The 22983-nt window shown below is 55.1% G+C and overlaps 4 protein-coding genes across 4 annotated transcripts; 2 read left to right on the forward strand and 2 right to left on the reverse strand.

The window, feature by feature from the left end:
* On the reverse strand, positions 1–1140 carry G6M90_00g061280 (uncharacterized protein; the record flags this gene model as incomplete). Its single annotated transcript, XM_014687254.2, has 5 exons — positions 1–210; positions 289–716; positions 790–834; positions 906–946; positions 1067–1140. The coding sequence occupies 5 exons, from the start codon at positions 1138–1140 to the stop codon at positions 1–3; spliced, it is 798 nt and encodes a 265-aa protein (XP_014542740.2).
* Positions 1141–10045: 8905 nt separating this feature from the next.
* On the forward strand, positions 10046–11135 carry rnps1-a (RNA-binding protein with serine-rich domain 1-A; the record flags this gene model as incomplete). Its single annotated transcript, XM_014687253.1, has 3 exons — positions 10046–10291; positions 10354–10459; positions 10525–11135. The coding sequence occupies 3 exons, from the start codon at positions 10046–10048 to the stop codon at positions 11133–11135; spliced, it is 963 nt and encodes a 320-aa protein (XP_014542739.1).
* A 1202-nt stretch (positions 11136–12337) lies between these two features.
* Positions 12338–13735, reverse strand: G6M90_00g061300 (uncharacterized protein; the record flags this gene model as incomplete). The annotated part of the gene is made up of 3 exons (XM_014687252.1): positions 12338–13381; positions 13501–13548; positions 13610–13735. 3 exons carry the CDS (start codon positions 13733–13735, stop codon positions 12338–12340), a joined length of 1218 nt encoding a protein of 405 aa, XP_014542738.1.
* A 5223-nt stretch (positions 13736–18958) lies between these two features.
* Positions 18959–20473, forward strand: BGBP_0 (Beta-1,3-glucan-binding protein; the record flags this gene model as incomplete). The annotated part of the gene is made up of 2 exons (XM_014687251.1): positions 18959–19473; positions 19537–20473. 2 exons carry the CDS (start codon positions 18959–18961, stop codon positions 20471–20473), a joined length of 1452 nt encoding a protein of 483 aa, XP_014542737.1.
* Between the last annotated feature and the right edge of the window lie 2510 nt (positions 20474–22983).

A 22983-nucleotide genomic window follows, 5' to 3' on the forward strand; every position in this document is an offset into this window, starting at 1 on the left:
TCAGTAGATTGCCACGCCCGTCAAGTGCCCTACACAGACGGCCTGGTGGGTCAGACAGGTGAAGAAGGCCTCGACGAGGTTCACGATGACGCTGTCCTCGGAGCCAAGGGACGCCTGGGCGTGGTGCCGCTGCTGCGTCTCAAACTCGTGGAGGACGCGCTGGCCGTGTTTAAGAAGCCGTATAGCCGCAATGATTTCGCCTCGGATAATCTGTCCCCGATTCATGTGTAAGCCCTACATGGTGTCTGGTGTCTCGGGGGTGGAAAAACACAGGGGGTGGGCGCCTACCTCGATGGTGACAAAGACGACGCACGAAATGATGTGGGAGAGGGGGTGTTTTGGCGTCCGCTGAATGTCCAGAGCGGCCTTGATGGCCATGTTGTGATGGTGCAGGGCGTATATGCCCAGGTTGTGCCTCTGCATGGCCGACTGGGCGCCGGCCGCGTCGACGGGCTGCATGAAGAGATCGTGGTAGGACGACAGGGAGATTAGGGCGTGCCATATCCCGGGCTCCGCGTGCGCGATGCGCAGAATCTTGGTCGTCCACAGCTCGTCGACGAAGAACTTGGACGCCTGGGCCAGTGTGCGCTCCCGGAAGGACTGGACGGCTTGCAGCTCGTCTTGCGAGGACGGCGTCGGGTACGCCGCCAGAGGCATCGTCGGGCTCGATGCTGCTTGGGCTGCGTAGCCATCGCACTTGCGGCCGGTAGAGGTACCTGTACGGCGAGGACGGTTACGTTTGCTTGTCTCGGTCGAGTTTCTCTGCGGTTTGCGTTGGACAGCACTTACATCGGGAGCAAAACGGCCGCGTCTCGTCACACTTTATTCTCCGCGCTGTATCGGCAGTGTCAGTACGTATCCCGTCCTGGATTCCGTACAGCAACAATGTCCTCGTTTCTGCGGACAGCCCGTCCCGGGGGGAGGGTGGTAGGAAACCGACTCACTCCTACGTGACCGCGTTAGCCTCACTTACATGGTAGCAATACCGCATGCGCAGGCTCTCGCCCAGCGCAGCAAAAAAGGACGTGTAGAGAAAGGACAGGACAATATGCCGTCCCCGACTTACTTGCATGTTTGGCATCCCGTCCTGACCTTGGGGGCCTTGGCTCGCTTCCTCTGGCCGGGTTTAACGCGCGTCATGGTATACTGGGAAAGCGGCAGACGACAAGTCACGAGGCGGAAACGACAGAGGATGTCGAGGCAAAAAGGGCAGGCAGACAGTTGGTAAAGCGGACCGTACGACAGGACGAACAACGGACGTCCCGGGGATGCAGCTGATCAAATGCATCTCTCGAGGCCAGCGGCCTTCTTCAACATCGATCTGCCAGCAAGGCTGATGATATATGAACCCATGGCGGCCTATACGATGAAACGAATCACATTTGCCGTGGCTCCACCGACCCGCCGCTATTTCTCTGGTACCAGGCCCATGCCCATGTCTGCTTCTCGCTAGCCGTTCTTTGTTTCACAAAATACTACTACTTTGAGTAGTTTGGCATGTCCCTCGTGGAGTCATGGCCGGCGCTGTCTCTAGTATCTAGTACTCCGTATTGTCTCTGCATACTACTACTACTACTAGATCTCGACAGCTCCACCGCGGCCCTGGAGCCGGAACCACTGTGGGAAAAGGCCCAGATGGGCTGTCGCGATGGATGGGCTGCTGGGCCGCCGAGGGTGCGCGTCTGCTTTGGCATGTCCGGTTCCTCTCAACTCAACGCTAGGCTGGGCAGCACACGACCGGCAGTTCGGGGGATCTTCCCTGGGGTTCGTGAGCCAGGGCTGGTTTGGGCCTGGATGGCTCCTTGTGTGGGATGAGGACGCTGTTGGTCCATAGCTCCGGTACCAGACTTGCAAAGCCACATGCTTGCGACAGAGATGTAACGTGATGGCACATGCATTGGCGGGTTGTTTCTGCTGGCATAATCCCATCCCACTGGTCTCTTGGCGGCGGTGACTCTTTTCCTTTCCTCTCGCAGCGTCACGTACATGTAATGGCTGGTCTGGTTCGGATCCGAAGCAAAGGCCAGCCTATTCAGGAACCCAGTCGCCCGGGCCCTGGACGACAGCCGGCCAACTTGGTTGCTACACAAGGAAGTTGTCAGTCGTCGTATGTACATACATACACAACCTTGTTGGGCTGGCACTGGTCTCTGCTAGGCCCCCCGAGTGCGAGTCCGAGTGCTTGCTAGACGTTGTGCTAGACTCACTCGATGCTACACTGCTATCCCAACGGGACGCCGTCTCCAAGGTTGACCGTTGAACCATACTCCAGATCTGACTGACGTACATGCACTAATCACTATCAAACGTCAAACGTCAACTCCATGGCCCCTTGGCGGCATTGCGCTGGCGTCGCTCCAAGGTTTGCCCCCGCGCCATGTCTTGGTGGAAAACTGAGTCAAACACTCGCGCGGAACTTGACACGTGTGATCGGGTCGCATTCTTTCCATGTGAGGACTAGAACCTCATCCCATCGGGGAATTTTTTGTCTTTTCTCGACGGCCATCCATGGCTTGGGAATAGCTTCATCCCGGCAGACGATCCGTCGCCTCTCCCCATCGAGTCCATCCCGCCGCGACTCTTGCCCGTCCCCCGCCCGCTGTCTCTCGCCTACCAAGGCGGTTTGATGTCGCGTCTAGGATCATGGCATGCATTGCGTACTACTTGTCCATCCCTAGGCGTAGCGTCGCGGCTCTGCGGGATTCATCGCCCACGGCGACTCGATTGCGAGCCATCTCGGCGCACACAGCCAGACCAGGCAAAAGTCCTCACTCCCCGGATGAGGCTGCCGAGGACTTGCTGAGAAATGGCACCTCTCCGTGTCCCCCATGCTCCTGTCCTGGACTCCTGGGCACACGTAACGCGGCTACACCCAAACTGGCAGGCCGCTAGTCAATCACTCTGTTCAAGGTTCCCTTTGCACCCTTGGAACTGTCCACAGCCCGGTGGCCACCCGTTTCGGGGCCACGCAGGAATTTGTACATAGTCCTGGTCTTCTTTTTTCGTTCCAGAAGCTATGAAAGACGATGGACGTTTGAACGCCGGTGCTCCTCGGGTGCCGCGGCGCCCTCAGTTCGACCCAAGGCCTGCTGCCCATCCATTCATCCATCCATCTGACCACGACGGCGAGAGAGAGAGAGACAGGGAGACTGACTGATGAGGCATGCCGCATAACCATGACCCTTTCTGCATGACGACTCTGGCCACGACGGAGAAAACAAAGCAGCGTCGAGTCTCGACTCACTCTCGGCAAAGTCCGCCAAGCGAATTATGGGGCCCAGCAAAGTTTACTCTGTGTCATGGTTGCGACAGACTCCTTATCTGGTTCAATGTTCCTAGTTCCTACCGCCACACTTGTTTCGCAGCGAGTAGGGTCGCCGTGCAGGGGGCGGCTACGCATATTGCAATTTACCAGACCTAAATACTTCCGAGACGGGTTCAAGTTCCTACAGACGCAAGTCGTAAGTGGCCGGTTGCGCGCCCCCCCCGGCTGGGCGAACTGGTTTCGGCGCCTCGCTGCATCCTCGGGCGCGCCGACGCCGACATGACGTCCTCGTCGTGCCAATTAAACCACGGCCATTCATGCCTCGTGTGCCTTTTTGAGTTGGCCGTCAACTGGTCTCGACATTGATCCAAATCGCGCAGAGGGAGCCTCGCCTTGGCGGTCCCCATCCGACCGGGGCAGTCCTGGCCTATCCAGCAGGGTCAGTCACAGTCAGTCAATGGCTTTTATCCTACTCGCCCGGCCTGGCGAGCTGACTTTATCCGTTGTCTTGGTGGAAATCGGAATCGACCGTACCGCGTTTCCAGCGAGCTCGTCTGCCGCCGCTGCCTCGCACTGATGACGGATTCTTTGATATATTCGCCGGCGGCGCATTAGTCAGTCATGTTGCCCAAGATGGCGTCAGCATTTTTTGACGTGTCTCGTCTATCGTCTATGCATGTCCTGACTCCTCTGCCCGCGGTTTCACAATTCACGACGAACCTTGTACAACGGCTATTTTATTCTATCCGCTCGGCATATAGTCCCAGTCCTGTCTATGACGGAGCGGCATAATAACGGGGGTATAATAGATCCCCGTTATGGTGGCACCACCTCGGCTAATTCTATCGAGTGGCTACGTATGTACTCTCCGTCGCATCGTGGGACGCCAGCCTCGCTGCTCTTCGTATAAGTGAGGCAAGGCAGGCTGCAGTATCGGCATTTCCATTCTGCAGACATGTCGCTACGGCGCTGACAAACTTTCCCTGGCACCAACACCGCGTCTTGCTGTGGATGTGGCATGGGGGATTTGAAATCCTTCCGGAGCCGCGAATTGGACTGGACCTTGATAATGCCGGCTCCTGGCCCGCGTTTGACAATCAAATGCCGGCGCAAGGTCCTATTGAAAAGATTCGGAGGCCAATCTAAATCTGGTGACAGGGTTCGAAATGCCGGCCGTCTGTGGATCGTATGACGACGCCCGGATCCTAATGGCACGATGCCATTCTCCAACGTGCGGCCCGCGGTGGACATGGCCTTGGACGACGTGCCGATTGGCAAAGCGTCAAGAACCCGTTCAACTTCAGACTCGGCTCTGAACCCAAGTCGTCCTTGTAAAACAGAGGCTTCCTTATGGTACGATTTTTGAAACTGTAGAATAACCCCGTCAGTCAGCCCAGGTATATCAAACAATAGCAAGGTCGCCTGGCCTCGTCTAAACACGAAGTAATTCAAACACGGCGTCTCCCGTACGCGCAGCAGCGTCTTGGACGAAAGCAAAAATGCCCTTCGCAGCCCATTCGGTCCCCCTTATCGTCTACACCCGCGTGCCGTACTCTCAATACCTACCTGATGGAACGGGTTCCAGCCCCCGTCGCAGGAAAGAAAGGCTTCTCACGAGCCGACTCTGCCCAAACACCTTGATTTCAATTTCTTATCATGGTTTACGTAACTCGTAGTATAGACGGTACGCGAGCGCAACGCCAATACCGAGCTCAGGACTGCGTCCTATGACCGGCCGCCTTGCCAGCGCCGTATTTGCAAGCGAACGAGCTCGGCAGCGGTGGCTCCATTATCACGGGCAACGAGAGGAATTACCCCCCCCCCCGGACGAAGCCGGCGCCCAGAAAGCAAAAAAAAACATTGCATGTGATTATGACGACGGTGCTCAGATGAAAATTGGCAAGCGGCGTGACCACGTCGTGACCGCTCCTGAGGCTCGCATGTGTCACGGACTCGCGGGAATAGAGGACGCGATTTCGCGTAACTCCGGTCGCTGGCGCTACGCAAGTCAAGTCGACGCAACCCTGATGAGCTGTCTGGACTCTAGGGGCAGCGCCGAACGCGAATCACGCCATTTGCAGATTCTAGATTTCAGACATGTAGCGAAGCAACGCACGCACATCGAGGCACCAGAGTCAGCGAGCGATATACCGCTTGTCCCGGTTGGTGTTGGTGATTCTGGGCGCCTCCGGGCCCGGCTGTCGTCGCGGCTTCGCTTGCCCCGGCCAGCGAAAAGCGCGGCATGGGTATCCCGGCCGGGTGGCGGACGAAGGTCTGAAGTTCTGAACCGAAGGGGTGCCGTTCTGGGCATAGTGCTGTTGTGCAGTTGGGCGAGGTGGCCGTCTTGTTCGCTGGTCGGGATATCCTGGCCATCCCAACGCCGCCGGGTGTTGAACACGTCAGCGAGCGGGTTTGTCCTGCTCGGTTGGATGGGAGGGCCGGCCGGTGGTTGTGAGTCGTGCCCGGGCGCCGGCAGGGGGAGGGAGAAGTCGATTCTCCAACCTTATCGCCTGCCACAGCGCCGTTTCAGGCGTCTTGGGTGTGCGCCGGGCGGTTTCTGACGCACGTGGCCCCCCCGGCGGCTGTGGGTTGGTTCCTGGAGGCCAGATTGTCGGGGATGGATGCGAAAAGAGCTGGCTGCTCGCTTTGCCCGTTGGATGGGGGGGAGCTGTTGAGATTGTGCGGGTGGCCTTGACGTGTGTCTGTGGTGGTGCTTGTCGAGATGGAGTTGATGGCAGACGCTGTGGCTGCATCTGGTGCAAAGCTGGGCGACGTTGGCGTGTCTGTCAGGTAGCTAAATCTACTGTTGGTATGTATATTGTAATATAGTATAAGCCGGCTTCACACGATGGCTTTCCCAACGAAGAGGCTGATGCGGTTGGTGTCGACGAGTGGGTTTACAAAATAGACTCGGGCAGAGAAATGCTGGCTTTGGGCAGTAAAACTTGGCGTAATTTCCTGGCATGATAGGATAATACATGCCATGGTTGTCAGGTCCATGCCCGTAATACGCCAGTTACACGCCATTCATTGATACAAGGCGCTTTCTAATAGGTCAAACTTCTCATAATACAGCCAACATCTTGAAAACTTTCAATTCATGACAAGACAAATGTTGCAAGAGTCCGTGACGAGTGGTGTTTTCCTGTGGCCATCTGCCCGGGGGTTAGGACAGAGTCGGCATTTGGATATCATGGGCAGAGAACCACAGATGGGCAAGAATTTTCTCCTTGTTTTCTCTTCCTGTCGAGTTGGGAAACACACGCAGCTCTGACATTTGCAAAACTGGCCATGGTTGGAAAGGCAGGTCAAGTTGTTATTGTAGAGCAGCAGGTCTAGGATTAGAGCCACGGGCGTGCCCTGGGTGAAATATCCCAACCAAGTTCTCCTGCAGGCATGAAAAGAACAAAATGTCTCCTGCAACATCTTGTAAGAATATAGACAAAATCCGCGAGGCGCTCTTCTTACAATGGCTTTTGGCGGCTTCGCATGAGGCGCCAACAAACAGCGCAGGTGCGGTGTATAATTCGCTGCGTAGAATACAAGACTGGGTGTAATTACATGGTTTCTCTCTGTGATAATCTAGCGTGTCGTCAAGAGACCCCTGTGACATGTCCCTTTGCAATCCCGTACAACGGGGTTGCAAAACCGACATGGTCGTGATGGGAATGGCTGGTTATTCAAAACCGGGAAACCGCTGCTGGATATAAACCCTTCGTCGAGCCATCCACGTACTTTGAGAGTCTGGCCGAGGTAATTCATCCGCAATTTGTGGCCGCCTGCAAGCATCATTGTGTTGAGCCAGTTGACCATTAAGCCACAAGGCGAAAATTGTAGACGCCTAGTTTATTACCATGGCAGCTGTAATTATCATATTTCACTCAACACATAGGATCATCGGTCAATGCGCCACATCCAAGATGGACAATCTTTCTGGATGGCTTACATTACGGCGTGTGATATCTACTCTACTCGTCGAGGTCAAGTTCAAGCTTAACCTTGTTGCTTGAGCTCTACCGTTTGTTTTACCTTGAATATAAGAGAAGTTCGCCAAACCCTACCAGCGCTCTTCTCCGGGATGTTTATTTTATTCTTAGCTAGGCATCTTTGTGAGGTGTTTACCTTGAATATAAGAGAAGTTCGCCAAACCCTACCAGCGCTCTTTTCCGGGGTGTTTATTTTATTCTCAGCTAGGCATCTTTATGAGGTGAATACCTTGAACACCTTTGGAACGGATAATACCATGGGACTTGTTGACTACTGAGTCGACAATTCTTCCATCCGGCTTTACCTGATAGGAGCCTGAGAATATCATTAGCTATATAGATTTCTCGGGGTGGCATTCCCACAATGACCGCCGCGAAATCGAGGACCTTGTCTAGCCGATCTTGAGGGCAAACCTTTGCAATGCGCTAGAAGACGACATGCCGCTCATCCAACGTGCCAACATGTCGGGCTTATTCTGTCGGCGTGGTTCCATCGCCGAGGGTAAATTTTTAAAAAGGCCTAATGCACCCAGCCAAGTCCTCTCTCGTGTATCTGGACGCATTCTGCACGACTGACATCGAAGAAGCACTTCTCGCTAGACGCGCCGAGCCGCTGAACCGCAAACACTTGGTGAATCTTGTGCTCAGCCCGAAGAGCATCCACAAGAGCATCTTCCTTCCTCGCCCATCTTTCCATGAGTAAGAACCAAGTGAGTCTCCCTGGCCGTTGCGCCTGGCTCTGGCTGCCTTTGAGTCTAGTCACGGTTGGTATGAAGCGAGAAGAAGTCCAATGTTGCCATTGTCTCCCATTGAACATGGCAGTGCCGTTGGGCCTGGGGATAAACTCACACATCGAATCTGGAACTTTTCCCCCAGGATTTCAAGTCTGTGGCCCCTCCATCCCGTCCGCCTCGGCGGCGACTCTAAACTTTTCTCACTGTTTACGTCCTAAATCCTCCTCTCGCCGTCGGTGGCCTTGATTTTCGTCACTCTCTACACGCTTTCATGTGCTAAACCCCGAGTCGCGCAACAGGTGATCTTGTCTCCTTTCACCCTCATTGGCCCTGCAATTTAGTTCAAATACTCGACCTGACTGTCCGACTCAGCATGAAGCAAATCAATCTCTATGAGTCTTGGTCTATTACCGGAAGTTATGGGCTATTAAAATCCTGGTTTGACGGTAACTGGTTAATGGCCGAGCGTACTCTCGTCGGACAAGACGGTATCTGTAACTCGTATATTCTTGGTAAATTATATGCCGCCCACCTTTCGTTGCCATCTGACTCTATAAAGCTAAAGGTGTAGATGAGGTGTTGGGAGTCCCGACGTTGTTTTCCATGTATCACGGTATAGTAGCCGCAGATACGCACCAACTAATAGTATATTAAATGACATCAAAAGCGACAAAATGGTTTAGCATCGATTATCCACCATGTTTCCCGAGTTTCCTCTACCCAATTCATGAGGCTTGATGGTCTCAGCCTGGTCACGTTATTCTGATAGCTGTCCGAGTGCTCATCTTAATCGATCAACAGTTGCCGTAGACAATTCGGCTTCCGTAGTACGTCAACTGAGTCCTGTGATGTGACTGACAACCCCAACGCGACGTATCAAAGCAACTGTGACCTTTACGCCGTATGAGATGCACAAAACCAAACAGGTGTGGAGTGTACTCGTCAAAATAACCATCAGGTACAAATGAGAGATGGGTAAACGTGGAAGCACTAACCGCTACCGCTGCTTCAGGCAATGATATTCTTTCCCGCGCCAATCTCACCACGATTAAACTCGCCCGAGACCTGTTCTAGATAAACAGTATTCCTACCAGCGAGCTAAACCTCAGACTTGGTTTCTATAATGGATCCTTTACAACATCTCATTCCTCGTGTTCGCAACCAGGTTGTCAGTGTAGAAGCGGTGTAGCTCATAGAAACTACTTGGACAACGTGGGACGATTGCCTATTCGAAATCATGAATCTCTTGAAGCAAAATAATATTAATACGTACTACAACAAGGTGACTCGGACAAAATACATGGCATAGAACAACGACTAGTACGTTTCCTATGACCGCGAGGGCACTTTTAAAGTCAGACTGGAGTTTGCCAACAACCTTGGCCTTGGCGGCTTTCCGATATGGTTCATTAACGAGGATTCAAGGAATTTATATGCTCTCAAAGCTGTCTTGGGCAGCAAGGGCATTGATATCATGGCACTAAAGCATACTATTCGTCGGGACCATGTTCCCATTTTGCCCTTGCCTCGGAAAATTGATGCATACTGCGACTTGTACCATCAAGAACGCGGTCAGGAAAGGCACAGCTCAGTTATATGATGCCCTGTTACAGAGACGGTTACGAGGGCCTGGACTTCACCTCTCAGCATTTCGCATGACACATCACAGCCAAGGCGAGGAAAATCACCCATTTAAAAACCACACCCAACGAGCTTCACGACACTACCAATATGCAGCCAAATATGAAAACAATCCTCGGCTCGCAAAATTAAACGTTTAATGGCTGGCTTGGGCGTGACATCAATCCAAGTGAAAAAGGTTTGGATATTGTTGGGGAAAGGCTAAAGCTCCCTTGGCAACGGCGCGCGAGGCAAGCCACGCTAGCATGATCACGTGAGGGTGCCTTGCAGCTGCCAAACACGGGTCCAGAGAGCTTGACACCTGCGAGCAGACCAATGGGCAAGATCCACCCGCGATAAAAGCTTCAGCCTTCCATCATGTACTCTGTCAACGGGTGCATTTGCAGTGATTGAAAGGCGCAACCCGCGTGAATTGTTCGATGGCATCACGTTCTCGATCCCCTTCGCGGGGCCGCCAGAGGTCCCTCACGCGCTCCGCGTCCCCGCGCTCCGGCGATTCGCGCTCTCCCCGACGACGCCGCTACGACTCGCGCAGCCCGTCGCGATCCGTAACCCCGCCGCCTCGTCGCAACGGGCGATACCGAAGCGACAGTCAAGGCTGGGGCCGAGGCCGCGGAAGAGACGGCAGAGACGCCAGCGAGTCTCCATTGGCAAGAAGCACAAAGGTCGGCTCAGAAACGTGCCACTCGTCAGCGTGATGGAACCGGAATGCTGACCCTGCTTGCAGATTGTCGTGGAACGCTTGTCCAAGAATATCAACGAGGATCACCTCCACGAGATATTTGGCCAGTTTGGTCCCATCAAGGATCTCGATCTGCCCATGAACAGAACTTGTACGTCTCTCTTTTTTTCCATCTCCGAGAACTTGCAGAACTTGCAACTAAACGTGCTCATATAGTTGGGACAAACCGAGGCACCGCATATATCTTGTTTGACCACGAAGCCGACGCAGAAGCCGCCATCTCACACATGCACGAAGCTCAAGTCGACGGCGCCACCATCAACGTGTCTATTGTGCTGCCACGGCGAAAACTCTCGCCGCCGCCTCCAACAGCCCGCAGAGGCGCCAACATTGATCCTCGCATTCCCATGTCGGGCCCTCGAGGTGGCGCCGGTCCTCCCGGCCGTGGAGGAGGATTCAACGCCGGCGGCGGCCGTCGTCGCGGCTCTCCGTCCGGTCGGTATGGTCCCAGGTCGGACGTGTACAGACCCTCGTCACGCTCGCCGTCCAGATCTCCAGGAGCACCTCCGTCCCGCGGTGGTGGTGGCGGCGGCGGCGGCCGATACCGCAGCAGATCCAACGCTTCGTACTCGTCTCGTTCTCGGTCAAGGTCACCCGGACCGAGACGACGAGGTGGTGGTGGTGGTGGTGGGAGCGGCGCAGGTGCAGGCGGAGGGGGAGGTGGAGGTGGAGGAGGGGGAAGATTCGAAGACGAAGATGACAGACGACGCAGCCGCAGCCGCAGTTATGACAGCTACGCGGGTCGAAGCCCGCGAGGCTACCGGTGATGACTGGGGCAGGGTGTGCTTTTGGGCGTGGATGCGAAATTTTGTGAAATTGGTCGTTGGCGTTCAGGTCCTCCTAGGTGGAGTCGATTCCCCAAGTTGGGGCGGCGTCTTGGTTGATCAGCCCGTGGATGTCCGAGTCTATTGGCGATGGGAATGGCTTACTCAAGGATCACGGTCACGGTGTCATGTTGCAGCTTTGTTCTACGGAGCATCAGAAGTCTACAGTGGCCACGCTGCCTGCCTTGGCGGAACTATACGACAAGTCTAAACAGGGATAATAAATGCAATCATTTTCAAACGACCATGTACGTGGCCAACATGTAGACTGTAATCATGGACCATACATCCCATGACGTCGTACACATGCTGCAGAAGGAGAACCGACGCGCCGAAGCTATTCCTGGATGCTTCGTCCTGCAGCAGAAGCATCGCCCGCGCAGCCGTCGCTCCCATAGGCAAAGGCCCCCAAGCAGGGTGCTTGCACGCAGCAGGCTCAACATTGTGCCGACATTACCGGCCCTTGCTTTCCAGCCTCATTCTTCCCAGCGCATAGGGCCCCTCTCTGTAGAGACGCGGCGGAAATAGTCCCTGTCGTTTCCTGTGCAGCCCGATGTCGACTTGCAACGGGGTGGCTCGGGATTCTTGCAGATATCCGAGACGAAGGGGGCTTTTGAGGACTCCTGGCGTTGAGTCGAGCCTGCGTTGCAAATAAGGCCATGGGCGTGTATGCTGTCGTTGGGGGCGACAGTGGACAGTTGCATTGTCAGCGTTGGCTTCTTCGCCTGGTGCTTTCTTGCTTTGATACCTAGGTACATGGCTACCAGAATGTATGGCGTGCCAGAATCTTCTCCTTTTTACAACAATGAAGTGTGTTTAGGCTCGTGCTACAACCTGGGTGTGTGGAAACATTGACGGAGAGACGGCAGCTTTACGTGCGCTGACATGCGCGGCCGTTTATCCTCACGAGTACTAGTTGAGGCGAGCAGCGTACACGTCTGGTAGTTGAACAAGGTCTCTGGTGTGTCTAGGCCGTATACACTCTCTTCGTGTGCGTATCTGCAGCCTCCCCATTTGACGACGGGATCCATTCTTGCCACATACCCTACACTGACCAGCGTTAACATCCGTAAAGGAGAATGGTCACGGCAACAATCGCATCACACGCCATGTCCAACATGAAACCAATATATTCAACATACGCTCTACATCCACGCCACGCCAGCGCCTAAACCAACCATGCCAACAGCAGCGCCAACCACATGCGCGGTACACCTGGCCCCCCCTCCGCGAGAAGTGCTACTAAACAACGAACTGGTGGTCGTGGGCGTGGCCCCAGATGAATCAGCGCCGCCCGTCGCCGTCGCAGCAGTAGTAGTAGCCGGACAGTCGGCCGTACAGGGCAAATCACTGGTAAACACGCCGGACACGGTCGAGACGGCAAAGGCAGGCGCCTGCGTGGCGGCGCTGGGGTCCGGCGCGGCGCGCTCCGCATCCGGGTTCAAGACGTTGGCAATGATGTGCATGATGCCGTTGGCCAGCAAGATGTCCGGCTGGACGATGCGCGCCGCGTTGACAAACTTGCTGTTGCCCTCCTGGCGCACCAGCACGCGCGCCGGCTTCCCGGCGGCGTCGGTGGCGAGCGTGTCGTAGCCCGTGCCGTTGGCCAGTTGCGCCGACGAGAGCACCCGGCCCGGGACGACGTGGTAGCCCATGACGCGGGCGAGGCGGGAGGCGTTGAGGCCCCTGAGCGTGCCGCCGACGAGGCCGTACGCGTCGTCGAGCGGCGCAAAGATGGTCACGTCCCGGCGCACGGCGAGGGCGGGCATCAGGCGCGCGGCGTACAGCGAGCCCAGGAACGACCGGGCCCCGAAGGCGTCGGCGGTCCCGGCCAGCTGCGCCGGCGGCACGAGCAGGTTGTCGACGACCTGGACTAGGCCGCCGGCAAAGGGGATGTCGGCCTCGACCAGGCTGCTGCGGCTGCCGCCGCCGCTGGTGAAGACGACGTCGTCGCGCTGGCGGGTGACGAGCACGCCCTGGCCGGCGGTGACGTTGGTCAGCGCCGGGCTCGTCAGGCGGCTGGTCTCGAGGTACGTCGGCCCGTCGCGCAGGGCGGCCGCGGACACGGCGCCGTCGAGGACGTGGTACTGCAGGATGGCCGTCGTCTTGTCCTTGTCGTCGTCGTCCCAGAGCGGCTGGAGCGCCGTGTAGGCAATGTTGGCCATGGCCTTGTCTGACGGCGCGACAATCTGATGGGGAGCGTCAGCGCGGCCGTGGTGAATTCCGTCCCTCGCGGGAAACCCAATATGTCAAGTACTCTGTACACCAGACATCATCTCGGCACGGGGGGGGAGCATCTCGCACGCACCGTCACTCCATTGTCACTCGGCAGCTCCAGCAAGACGTCTGGATATTTCTATACAAAAAGGTCAGCCGCCAGAGGCAGGGTTGCACGCCCAAACCGGTGCAGTCGGTACCTTGATCAATTCGTAAAACTTGGTGAGGTTCTTGTTGGCAGCCAGCACCGAGCCCAGATCCTTGCTGTCGTCTGCCACGGCGGCGGTAACCCACGCGGCCAGGCTCAGCGCCGCCTGCAACCACATTGTTGTCGTTGACGGGCAGCAAAAGGCACTAGGAGCTGTAATAAAAGGGGAAGAAGAGGAAAGCAATTATTTATTTTTTTGCTATACGGGGAAGGGATGCATCAATGTCCAAGATGCCCCGAGAGGAGTTTTGCGTCGCCCGCGTGTGCAGACAAAGAGACGGACAAAGAGCACCAGACGACAAGCGACGTTATTGTTGGTGCCGCGACGTGACAGCTGGCCGGTGCGCGACGCCAGCTGGTCAAGTCTAGTCTGGTACTACTAGCTTCCCGCCCGCGAAAACCACGTCGCGACATCATGGCCAGCGTTTGTCTGCGGCGTCCACTGCATCGGCCTGGCGTTTGCAAAAAAAGCTGCACATGTGAGGGCGCAACACGAGGGGCGTGGCATCATGTGCGTTGCCGGTTTCCCGGCGCTTAATCAGTGTCTCGGCAGCCAGTCTTGGAAACGCGACGAAAGAGAAAAAAAAGAGCACTTGGGATAAAAGCGCGGCCATCTGTCAAACCCCATTGTTGCATCTAGCTCCAGCCGGTCCTGTGCAGGGGACACAGGGGCCCGAGACCAGATTTCCAGAATACGAGGCGATCGGCGCGAAAACACGACCACGGTCGCCCGAGGCTTTGTGAACCCGCCCAGTGACACTTGAGATGATCCTCAACTCCAAATGTCGTTTTTTTTTTCGGGCGCCCGGCCGCACCGGACCTGTCACGGCAGTCCATTATTCACATTCCTCGGGGACGGGTGTAACGCCGGCCTTGGCACCCACGTCGTCCTTCACCTTTTCCGTGTGCCCGCAGCCTGCCGTGTACCAACATTCCCCGGCTCTCGTACGATGGCGATGCCACGCACGAACCGAAAAAAAGAAAAAGAAAAAATACACAACCTCTGGATTGTGCGGACGAAAGGACAAGGGGCAGCCGCATCCCCGGTCACGGGCGTGATCTAGCATTCCCACGATGAGTTGCCACGTACGGGGTACGGAGTACACTAGGCCAAACTACCCTGCACCTTGCCAGGCATGCCACACTGTTTTGTTCTACTCGAGCCGTCGTGCGGAGGACTAAAATACGGAGCAAGAGAACATGTAAAACAGCTTATACGAATAAAGGCACGTCCTGGCCAGGTTCCCCTCGCGGTAGTTTGCTTGGGCGAAGAACCGCCCATCCTGCGATATCTACCGCGTCCGCGGCCGGGTACGCGCCTAGGAAACCGCATCGACGCTCTCAACATGGGAAAAGGGTCCATGGCAGAATGTGGAAAATGCCGAGCGAACCCATGCCAAAACGTGCTGTGCGACGGTGCACCAACAGGAATATGCATCTTGCGTTTTGCAGCCGCAGCCGCAACAGTTTGACCAACGCAAGTGTGTGTGTGTGTGTGTACTCGACAGGGGAACAAGAGCAGAAACGAAGTAAGAAAATACGAGAATGTCTGCCTGCCGGCCCTGCTCCATGTCAGCCAACGCCCGGGATTCCCCTGCCCGAAGCCCGGGTGTGTATCGCAGGGCCGTGTTTCCACCCGCAGCCCGTCGGAGTTTATGCTCCCGTCATTTACTCACGTACGGAGTAGTTACATACAATTCGGCACCCCGGACGCAGACATTCTCCCGGAACGCAAACACGCCCCGTTCGTTTTTGAAAGCAGAGCGACTAGTCTTTGCCAGCTGGTAAGAAGGGGGATCCGTCTCAGTGTATAGTGTAGCTGCGCTTGAACTGCGAGGAGGGCGGGTATACATCCACGACACGATGCCTGTTTCCTTGGCTGCATTTTCTGACGGCAAACACCGTTGGTTGGGAGTGGGAACCGCCTTCTTTTCTGCTGCAGAATTTGGATCAGATCGGGCTGCATAATGGCCAGTCGTCGCCTCTCGCTGGGTCGTCTGCCACTGGTGCATTTGACATGTCAGTTGTAGGGGCCCAAGTGTCAGGTTTTCGACCTCGTCCATCTCATCTACGATAGCAGGCTACAGAGTGGAGACTTGGGTATTCAGCGTGAGCCAACGGATGGAAATCTCCAGGGGATATTTGCGTCGGACCCCGTATCGCGGCCCCGGGCCTCCGGAGGCATGCCCCCGGCTTGGCAAGGACAACAAGATGCGGCTTTTTCCTGCATCTTGCGGCGCATAAATAATAATAATAATAATAATGGTATATGACAGGAGCCATATGTCGATAGTAGTTGGCGATAGCGCGTTGTCAAGTTGCCTTGGGGCCGGCCAACTGGTCTTGCCAGCACGCCTTGCTCGTTTCGCCAGTCTTTCGTGTTCAACAAACTCCGAGTCGGCCCCAGAGCGCCAGCGATGCATCTCTGCCCCGGATCGTTGCGCTTCCCTGTGTCCGGAACCGCTTGGATCGAAAAGGGGTGAAGAATGACCGAGACAAGCTGGAGGGATAACCGAATTCAGAATTGCTGGCCACTCCGTAGATACCTAGGTCATCATCGACAACAAGGCGCCGTCGCGCACATAGAGTGGTATTGGCCAACAATGCTGCGCGCTAGACTCGACCCATCATGTTGCCCTGCTGTCAAGGGGCGGTCAACTCTCTCGGTTGCAAATCAGCAGAGTCCAGGCGCTGCCAAGGTGGGAAGCGTCAATGCGACTGACATTCTTGGTATTCGGGTCGGTGGACTCGCTCGTTTCGGCCCGTTGTTCTGTGAACCATCTCCTTGGGACAAAAGGGCGTAGAGTCGGTGAGTTTAGCTTCCATGGCCAGGTGCCATTGCATTCCAGGTGCCATTGTTGGGGGGCATTGTTATCACGTGTTTTTTTCTCCCTCTTTCTTCTTATCTCACTTGCACTTGACAAGATACTACTAACTAGTACTAGTGCGATACCACGCCAACACAATCCCGTTGTATTTGATTATAAAATTCACATCCATCAACATCATCAGCCTTTACACACGCAAGGGGATCGGCTTGGCACGCGCGTTTGCTGTAGTCATACGTCAAATGGTAATGAGGCCGCTGACTCACATCAACACAGCGCACACATGCACGTGGTAGTGTGATTCCATGATACTGCAGCGCAATATCAGCAGTCACGTTAAACGAAGGAGCGCATAGTCGCAATATTGACCGAAGCTGAACAGACTGCGGCGTGGGCACGAATCGTCGCCTTGCTTGGCCCTGCATGGGCGATTGCTGGCTGGTTGATCTGTTGACCTGGGCGCGCACATAATATTGCAGGACACAGCAGGCCGTGGACACATGGATGACGGCCAAGAGCTCTGGTTGCATCGCTCGCATCTCCCGACATGTAACCACACGCTCGCAGCCCTGGCGCTGGCTCGTCGTCGACCCTGCTGTGCTCCCTGCCGTGCTTTGGGATGGCCGCGGTGCATGCAGCTCGACTTCCCAAGTTCCAAGCACTTCAATGTTGCCTGCCTTCCTCGTTGAGTTCAGACACGACGGCGCCAGAACCAGCAAGGGGCGTGTCTCTAGACGGCCACATCATGCAGGAACAGGGATCGGGTCGACGCCACAAGCACCTTAATCAGCCACAGTTGCTGCCGCTTTTGCGATGCTGTTTCTTCAGCTTCCGTGTTGCCCCACCCGAGACGAACCCAAGCAAACTTTACTTGGAAGGGTACCCGTCCAGAACACAGGCATGACCAGTTGGCTACTGCGATATTTGGTTCTGTGCTGTTTTGCCGTCCTTGCGGTCCGTTCAAAAGTAAAAGGGCCACGATGGTACTCTGTACAAACAGTCAACTTGCCCGGAGCCAACAGTCTCAGATGCGATCGAGTCGGCTACCTGGCCTCGGGGTCGTTATAGTTAGCACGTAAGCAATGCATTTTGCACATACTACTACTACTACTCCGTATCATGTTGTAGTGATATCATCTGTCCAATAGTCCCGTACGTAGTGCACCGGCGGGAAAGCGGGAAATTACACCTGACGGTCAATTGCAGCCGGAGGCGCCGGGGTGGTTGACTTAGCGGAAGACGGCTTCCGTAGCCTTTCAAGCTGGAGCCAATAGGCACGTACAATCAGAGTCAGTCGTTGTACTCCGTATAATACCTCGAATCATATCAGGACACGAGAATACGGAGTAAACCCAGGCAGAACTCATCGACTTGATCATCACGTCTGTAATGCGGTGGGCGGACAGGGCTGAAGGTGGACTGACAATACGCTGCCTAGTCCGTGTTGTGGGCGACGGGGGATGATGCTATTTGTAGAAGGAGCTCAAAATGACAGCCCGAATATAAACATTGAAACATCAAAACACACAAACCGGAGCCAAGTTTTGCAAACTCTGGACCATCTGACGGCGCCATGAGGCCAGTGCACACGGCAACTTCGAACATTTGACGTCAGGAAATAACAGTGTGGAGGCGGCCAATCAATGTCCGAGGGCACACGGAGGCGAGGCGAGGCTGTGGGTTGCCTGAGTGCAAGCCCCCAGCGCGGTGCCCGTGTGCCATGGTCGTTCCTGCCATTTGCCGCCAACGGCCACGGATGGCGCCATGGTCGCTACTCCGTACAATACGGAGGTTTTCCAGGGGCAGCTGCACACAAGTGCAAGTGGCTGGCGGCGCACGAGCTGGGCCCCTCCTTCCTCTCGATATCCACCACGAGCTGCGCACCCCTTCCCCCTTCTTGGGCGAGCTGGCGAGCAAGGGTCTGGTCACTGGCTCAATGTTACCAGCCAGATGCAGCCGACTGAACCTGACACCCAGCTCTTGCGCAGTGCCCATATGGTTGGTGGTGGGCCTCACGCTGGCCGTTCAATGCTGTGAGTCTGTGACGGCCCCAATTGAAAAGTCTCAACTGTGCAAATGCTGTGACTGGACTCTTCGAGTGGCACCGCGTCCAGCCCACTGCTGCGAGATCGTAGCTGTCTGCTGCTTCTTCCATCAAGTCCCGCCCACACGCCGACCTGGGACTTTGAACTTTTGTCCGTAGACACTCTGCATCTGCTTCATTCTTGTAGCGATCCGAGTCGACAACCCGAGTCTCTGCAATTACACCAGAGCCCACGGCGTCACGGGGTCGCTCCGTAATCCCCAATTTCAAGAAACAGCGTCGGTTCCCAAGAGAAGCATTGGTGACGCTCTGTTTGCTGTCTTGGTGCGGGCAGTCGTCGAACTCGCAGGTCTTTGTTTCTTTTTTTTCTTCTTTTTAATTTTTTTCTTTCTGTCTTTTGTTTGTTGTAATATTTCCTCGGTGTTTCATCCTCCCATCCTTCACCTCGCGTCCCGGCGCTCTCACCACCATGGAGCAAGATCCGTATAGCCACGGCTACTATGGCCATCCAGTACCATCTGCTACAACAACCGTCAATCCTACGCCAATCCGATCCGGAACTCCAAACACAGACAATAGCCGCACCCCATTTGGCGACAATGATACGGCATCCTTGAACCGCCCGGGAAGAGGCACGAATCCGTTCACCAGCCCCGATGCATCAAGGCCGGCATCCAGCTTTGGCTCCTCAAGCGCCATGGGGCCTCGATATGATGTCAATTCCCAGCTCTACTTCCACTCTAGGCGAGTAATGAAGGGCGATATCGAAAAGCCTTGGCTGGAGAAGAAGGATCCCAAGGAGAAGTGGGTGACTATCCTGCCAATCATCGGCATCTTGATTGGCTTGGGTATTTCTGGGTTTTTGGTTTGGGACGGCATTCGCAACGTCGTGCACCACAAGTACTGCCCTGTTTTGGACGATAGTTTCGACGGCGGCTTCAATACCAACGTTTGGACCAAGGAAGCCCAAGTTGGCGGCTTTGGGTAAGGAGTCCTGGCTTCTTTCCCGTCCATTCAATGAGGCGCAACTGCTAACACATGTCGCAGCAATGGCGAGTTCGAGCAGACCACTGCGGGCGACGAAAATGTCTTTATCCAAAACGGCAACCTAGTCATCAAGGCCACTCTCCAAGACGCTGAAAAGGTGGAAAAGGACAACGTCATCAACCTGCTCAAGGACGGAACCTGCACGTCTAAAGATTGGTACAGCTGCGTGGCTGCCACCAACACCACGACGGGCAACTCCAGCGTCGTCCCTCCAACCAAATCTGGCCGCATCAACACCATGAAAGGCGCCAAGCTCAAGTACGGCCGCGTGGAGGTTACGGCCAAGCTTCCCGAAGGCGACTGGCTTTGGCCCGCCATCTGGATGATGCCTGTCAAGGACACGTACGGCCCATGGCCTGCGTCCGGAGAGATCGACATCATGGAGTCTCGAGGCAACAACTGGACCTACGAGCAAGGCGGCAACAACATCATGTCGTCGGCCCTCCACTGGGGCCCGGATCCCGCCAATGATGCGTGGTGGAAGACCAACAACAAGCGCCAGGCCCTGCACACGACCTACAGCAGCGGGTTCAATACATATGGCCTCGAATGGTCTCAGAAGTATCTCTTCACCTATGTCAACAGCCGTCTGCTCCAAGTCTTGTACACCAACTTTGACAAGCCCCTGTGGAATCGCGGAGGCTTCCCCGACGCCAACTCCAACGGCACACGGTTGAAGAACACGTGGAGCGAAACTGGTCGGGCGAACACGCCGTTCGACCAAGAGTTTTATCTCATTATCAACCTGGCCGTCGGTGGTACCAACGGCTGGTTTGAGGATGGCAAGTCCGGCAAGCCGTGGCTTGACCGGTCACCCAGTGCGCGCAAGGACTTCTGGAACGCCAGGGACACTTGGCAGGCGACGTGGAAGCAGCCTCAGCTGGAAGTCAGTCGCGTCTTGATGCTGCAGCAGTGTGACGGCGATGAGGAATTGTAACGTGTTTCTGTAAACCACCGGGGGTGATGACGGGCGATTTTGTTTTGGCTGGTCTTGCCAAATGACATATGACTACATACATATTATACACGTCACTTTTTTTTTTAGGAGCATTAGTAATATCATAGACTTGGGGAGAGCGGGATATGAAAACCTGGGAACATTTTGTATTTTGAATACTTGGAGAGGACAATCATTCTGGGTTATTGTTGATTTGTACTGAAGATGATACTTGTATACTTGATGCAAATTTCTTTCTTTCTTTTTTTTGTGGCTGAAGGAAAGTTTGATAATGCTGGTCGTCGCAATTGGTCGGCACGGACTGCAGAACAGGGGTCGCTCCGCAAATACATACATACAACATACAGACAGCAGCGCTAGCCGACCATGACAAATGTCAAGCAGCTTGTTGCGCAGCTACATGGCCACGGCGAAGACGGTGATTGAGCAAACGCAACAATCTACACCCCAGTCTCGCCTCTGGCCCCTCTGAGCCCATTTCTCGCCCCGGTGGCCAGGCGGCTCAAAGACGACTACTGAGTGCCACGCATTTAAGCATCTGAATCAACATTGAATGGATCGAGTCGCTCACCGGCCGGTCCCACAACACGCCCCCCCGCCCAGCCCGGCGCCATCACCGGCGTCTACTACGTACTAGAGTCTCTGCGTACTAGAGTCTCTGCGTATGCAACGTACAAGGGGTGGGATGCTCAGCCTGGCCCAGGCAGGACATTCTGGAACCTGCCGAGCCCGACATGGATGGGCGAGAGCCAAGAGAAGATTCAGCTCAGCCCTCTCACCTGTACTCCGTATGTACATACCTATGTACGGAGTACGCAGCTGCGTCAATCTCACTTGCTTCGCGGCCCCTGGTTTGCCCGGCGTGATATTGAATAGTGCCACCGTTGAGGCTTGTGGTTGAATTTCCTGCCGTGGCTGCGGTTACGGGTCCCGTTGCGTCACGGGCGTGAAGATGATGGGCTCCTCCGTGGTGCTACCGAACAAAAGAGCTTGAAACCTTATTTCCTTTTTCGGTCTATGCTGTGCTATTCTGGTCTGCATGCTCCATGTATGTACATGTACGTATGGGGACAAGACGAGATGGGACGAGGCAGAGAGACGAGATGAAGTGCAGGGACTGGCATTTGTCGGTGTCTGCGCGGCATCGAAAAGTGTAAATAGCCTTTTGGGTTCAAGGCTTTGTTTTTCGACCGGGCTGGTGGCTAACGGAAGAGAAATGTCAAACATTGACCTAAACTTGACAACTGGGCGTATGTTTCGTCGAGGCAAGATATGGGCGGCATGAACGAGGGCGGTGGGTGTCGTCAGCCGCGCGGGCCTGGATACTGTTGTTTGTTTGCTTGTTGTGTATGAGATGGGACGATGTAAACTTCAGGCCCTGCTATCCTGGCAAAGAGATGCTGCAATGGGAGCGGATGGAGCAAGGCCGTGACGTCCTCAAGTTCAGATGGACCGTGACAAGGGACGGAGCATAATCACTGACTGGTCCCTGTAATGACAGCATTTCAAATCTTTGCTCAACCTCGTGTTAGTCGTTAGCCTGGTCCAGAGACCCAATCTAGTAGACAGCACTTGTTAGTCTCTGATGAAAGATGCGCCTTTTCCCGGTGAAATGCTGCAACATGGCTCATCGTTCGGGCGACACCATGGATGTGTGCATCATTCCGGGCCCGGCATCAATAATGCCAAGTAGTGTAAACTGGCAGCAATGTCATTGTGAAGTGCCAATGTCAGGTATCACGACATGCCGGCACCGTCTTGTCGTGGCTCTGAGTCTGTGTTGCCCCAATTGAGTCGCCATGGTCTCTTCGATTTGGGACCCGGAATCTTCGCAGAGGCCCGGTACTACCAAGCACATGGTCTGGACATGGTGGTACTAGTACTATTGCCGACTACAGAAACACCAAGACGAAGTCAGGTTCGAGCCTCGTCTAGACAGACCTGGTGTCAACTGACAAAAAGCACCTTGGCCGTGACCACCATTCATCCCTGATACAATGCCAATTCACCGGCAATAACCCAACCCGATTTGGTAGATGTATTTGCAAACGCAGTCAGTCAGTGCGCCCAGGACGGCTGGGAGCGAAATTACATCCAGGCCATCACCGTTCAATAAATCGCGGCTACCGCTCAGCAGCCTCGCGTTTCCGTCGTACCAAAGCTCCCTACCCATATGCTAACCCTGGCTCTCAATATCCCGATCGTGTGTGTCGTGGTTGGACAAGACTGAATGAATCCCAGCAGCCCTAGCACAGCAGCAAATCGTCATCTCTGGCAGTTTGTGATATTCCAGATGGAGCCCTCCGACTCGTGTTACAAGAGCCGTTTTTTGACTGGCTTTACTCCGTACCGTGAGTGCTAATCCTGTCACAAGTACTAGCTCATTTTGTCGTCCGAGTTTAACGGCCTGGCTGAAAACTGCTTTTTCGTCACCAGTTTTGTAGCTATTGCAGGCCCGCGTGGTGTTAGACATCTGCTCTCCCCCCGTC

Source organism: Metarhizium brunneum, chromosome 3, assembly GCF_013426205.1.
Source record: "Metarhizium brunneum chromosome 3, complete sequence".
Classification (NCBI taxonomy): domain Eukaryota; kingdom Fungi; phylum Ascomycota; class Sordariomycetes; order Hypocreales; family Clavicipitaceae; genus Metarhizium; species Metarhizium brunneum.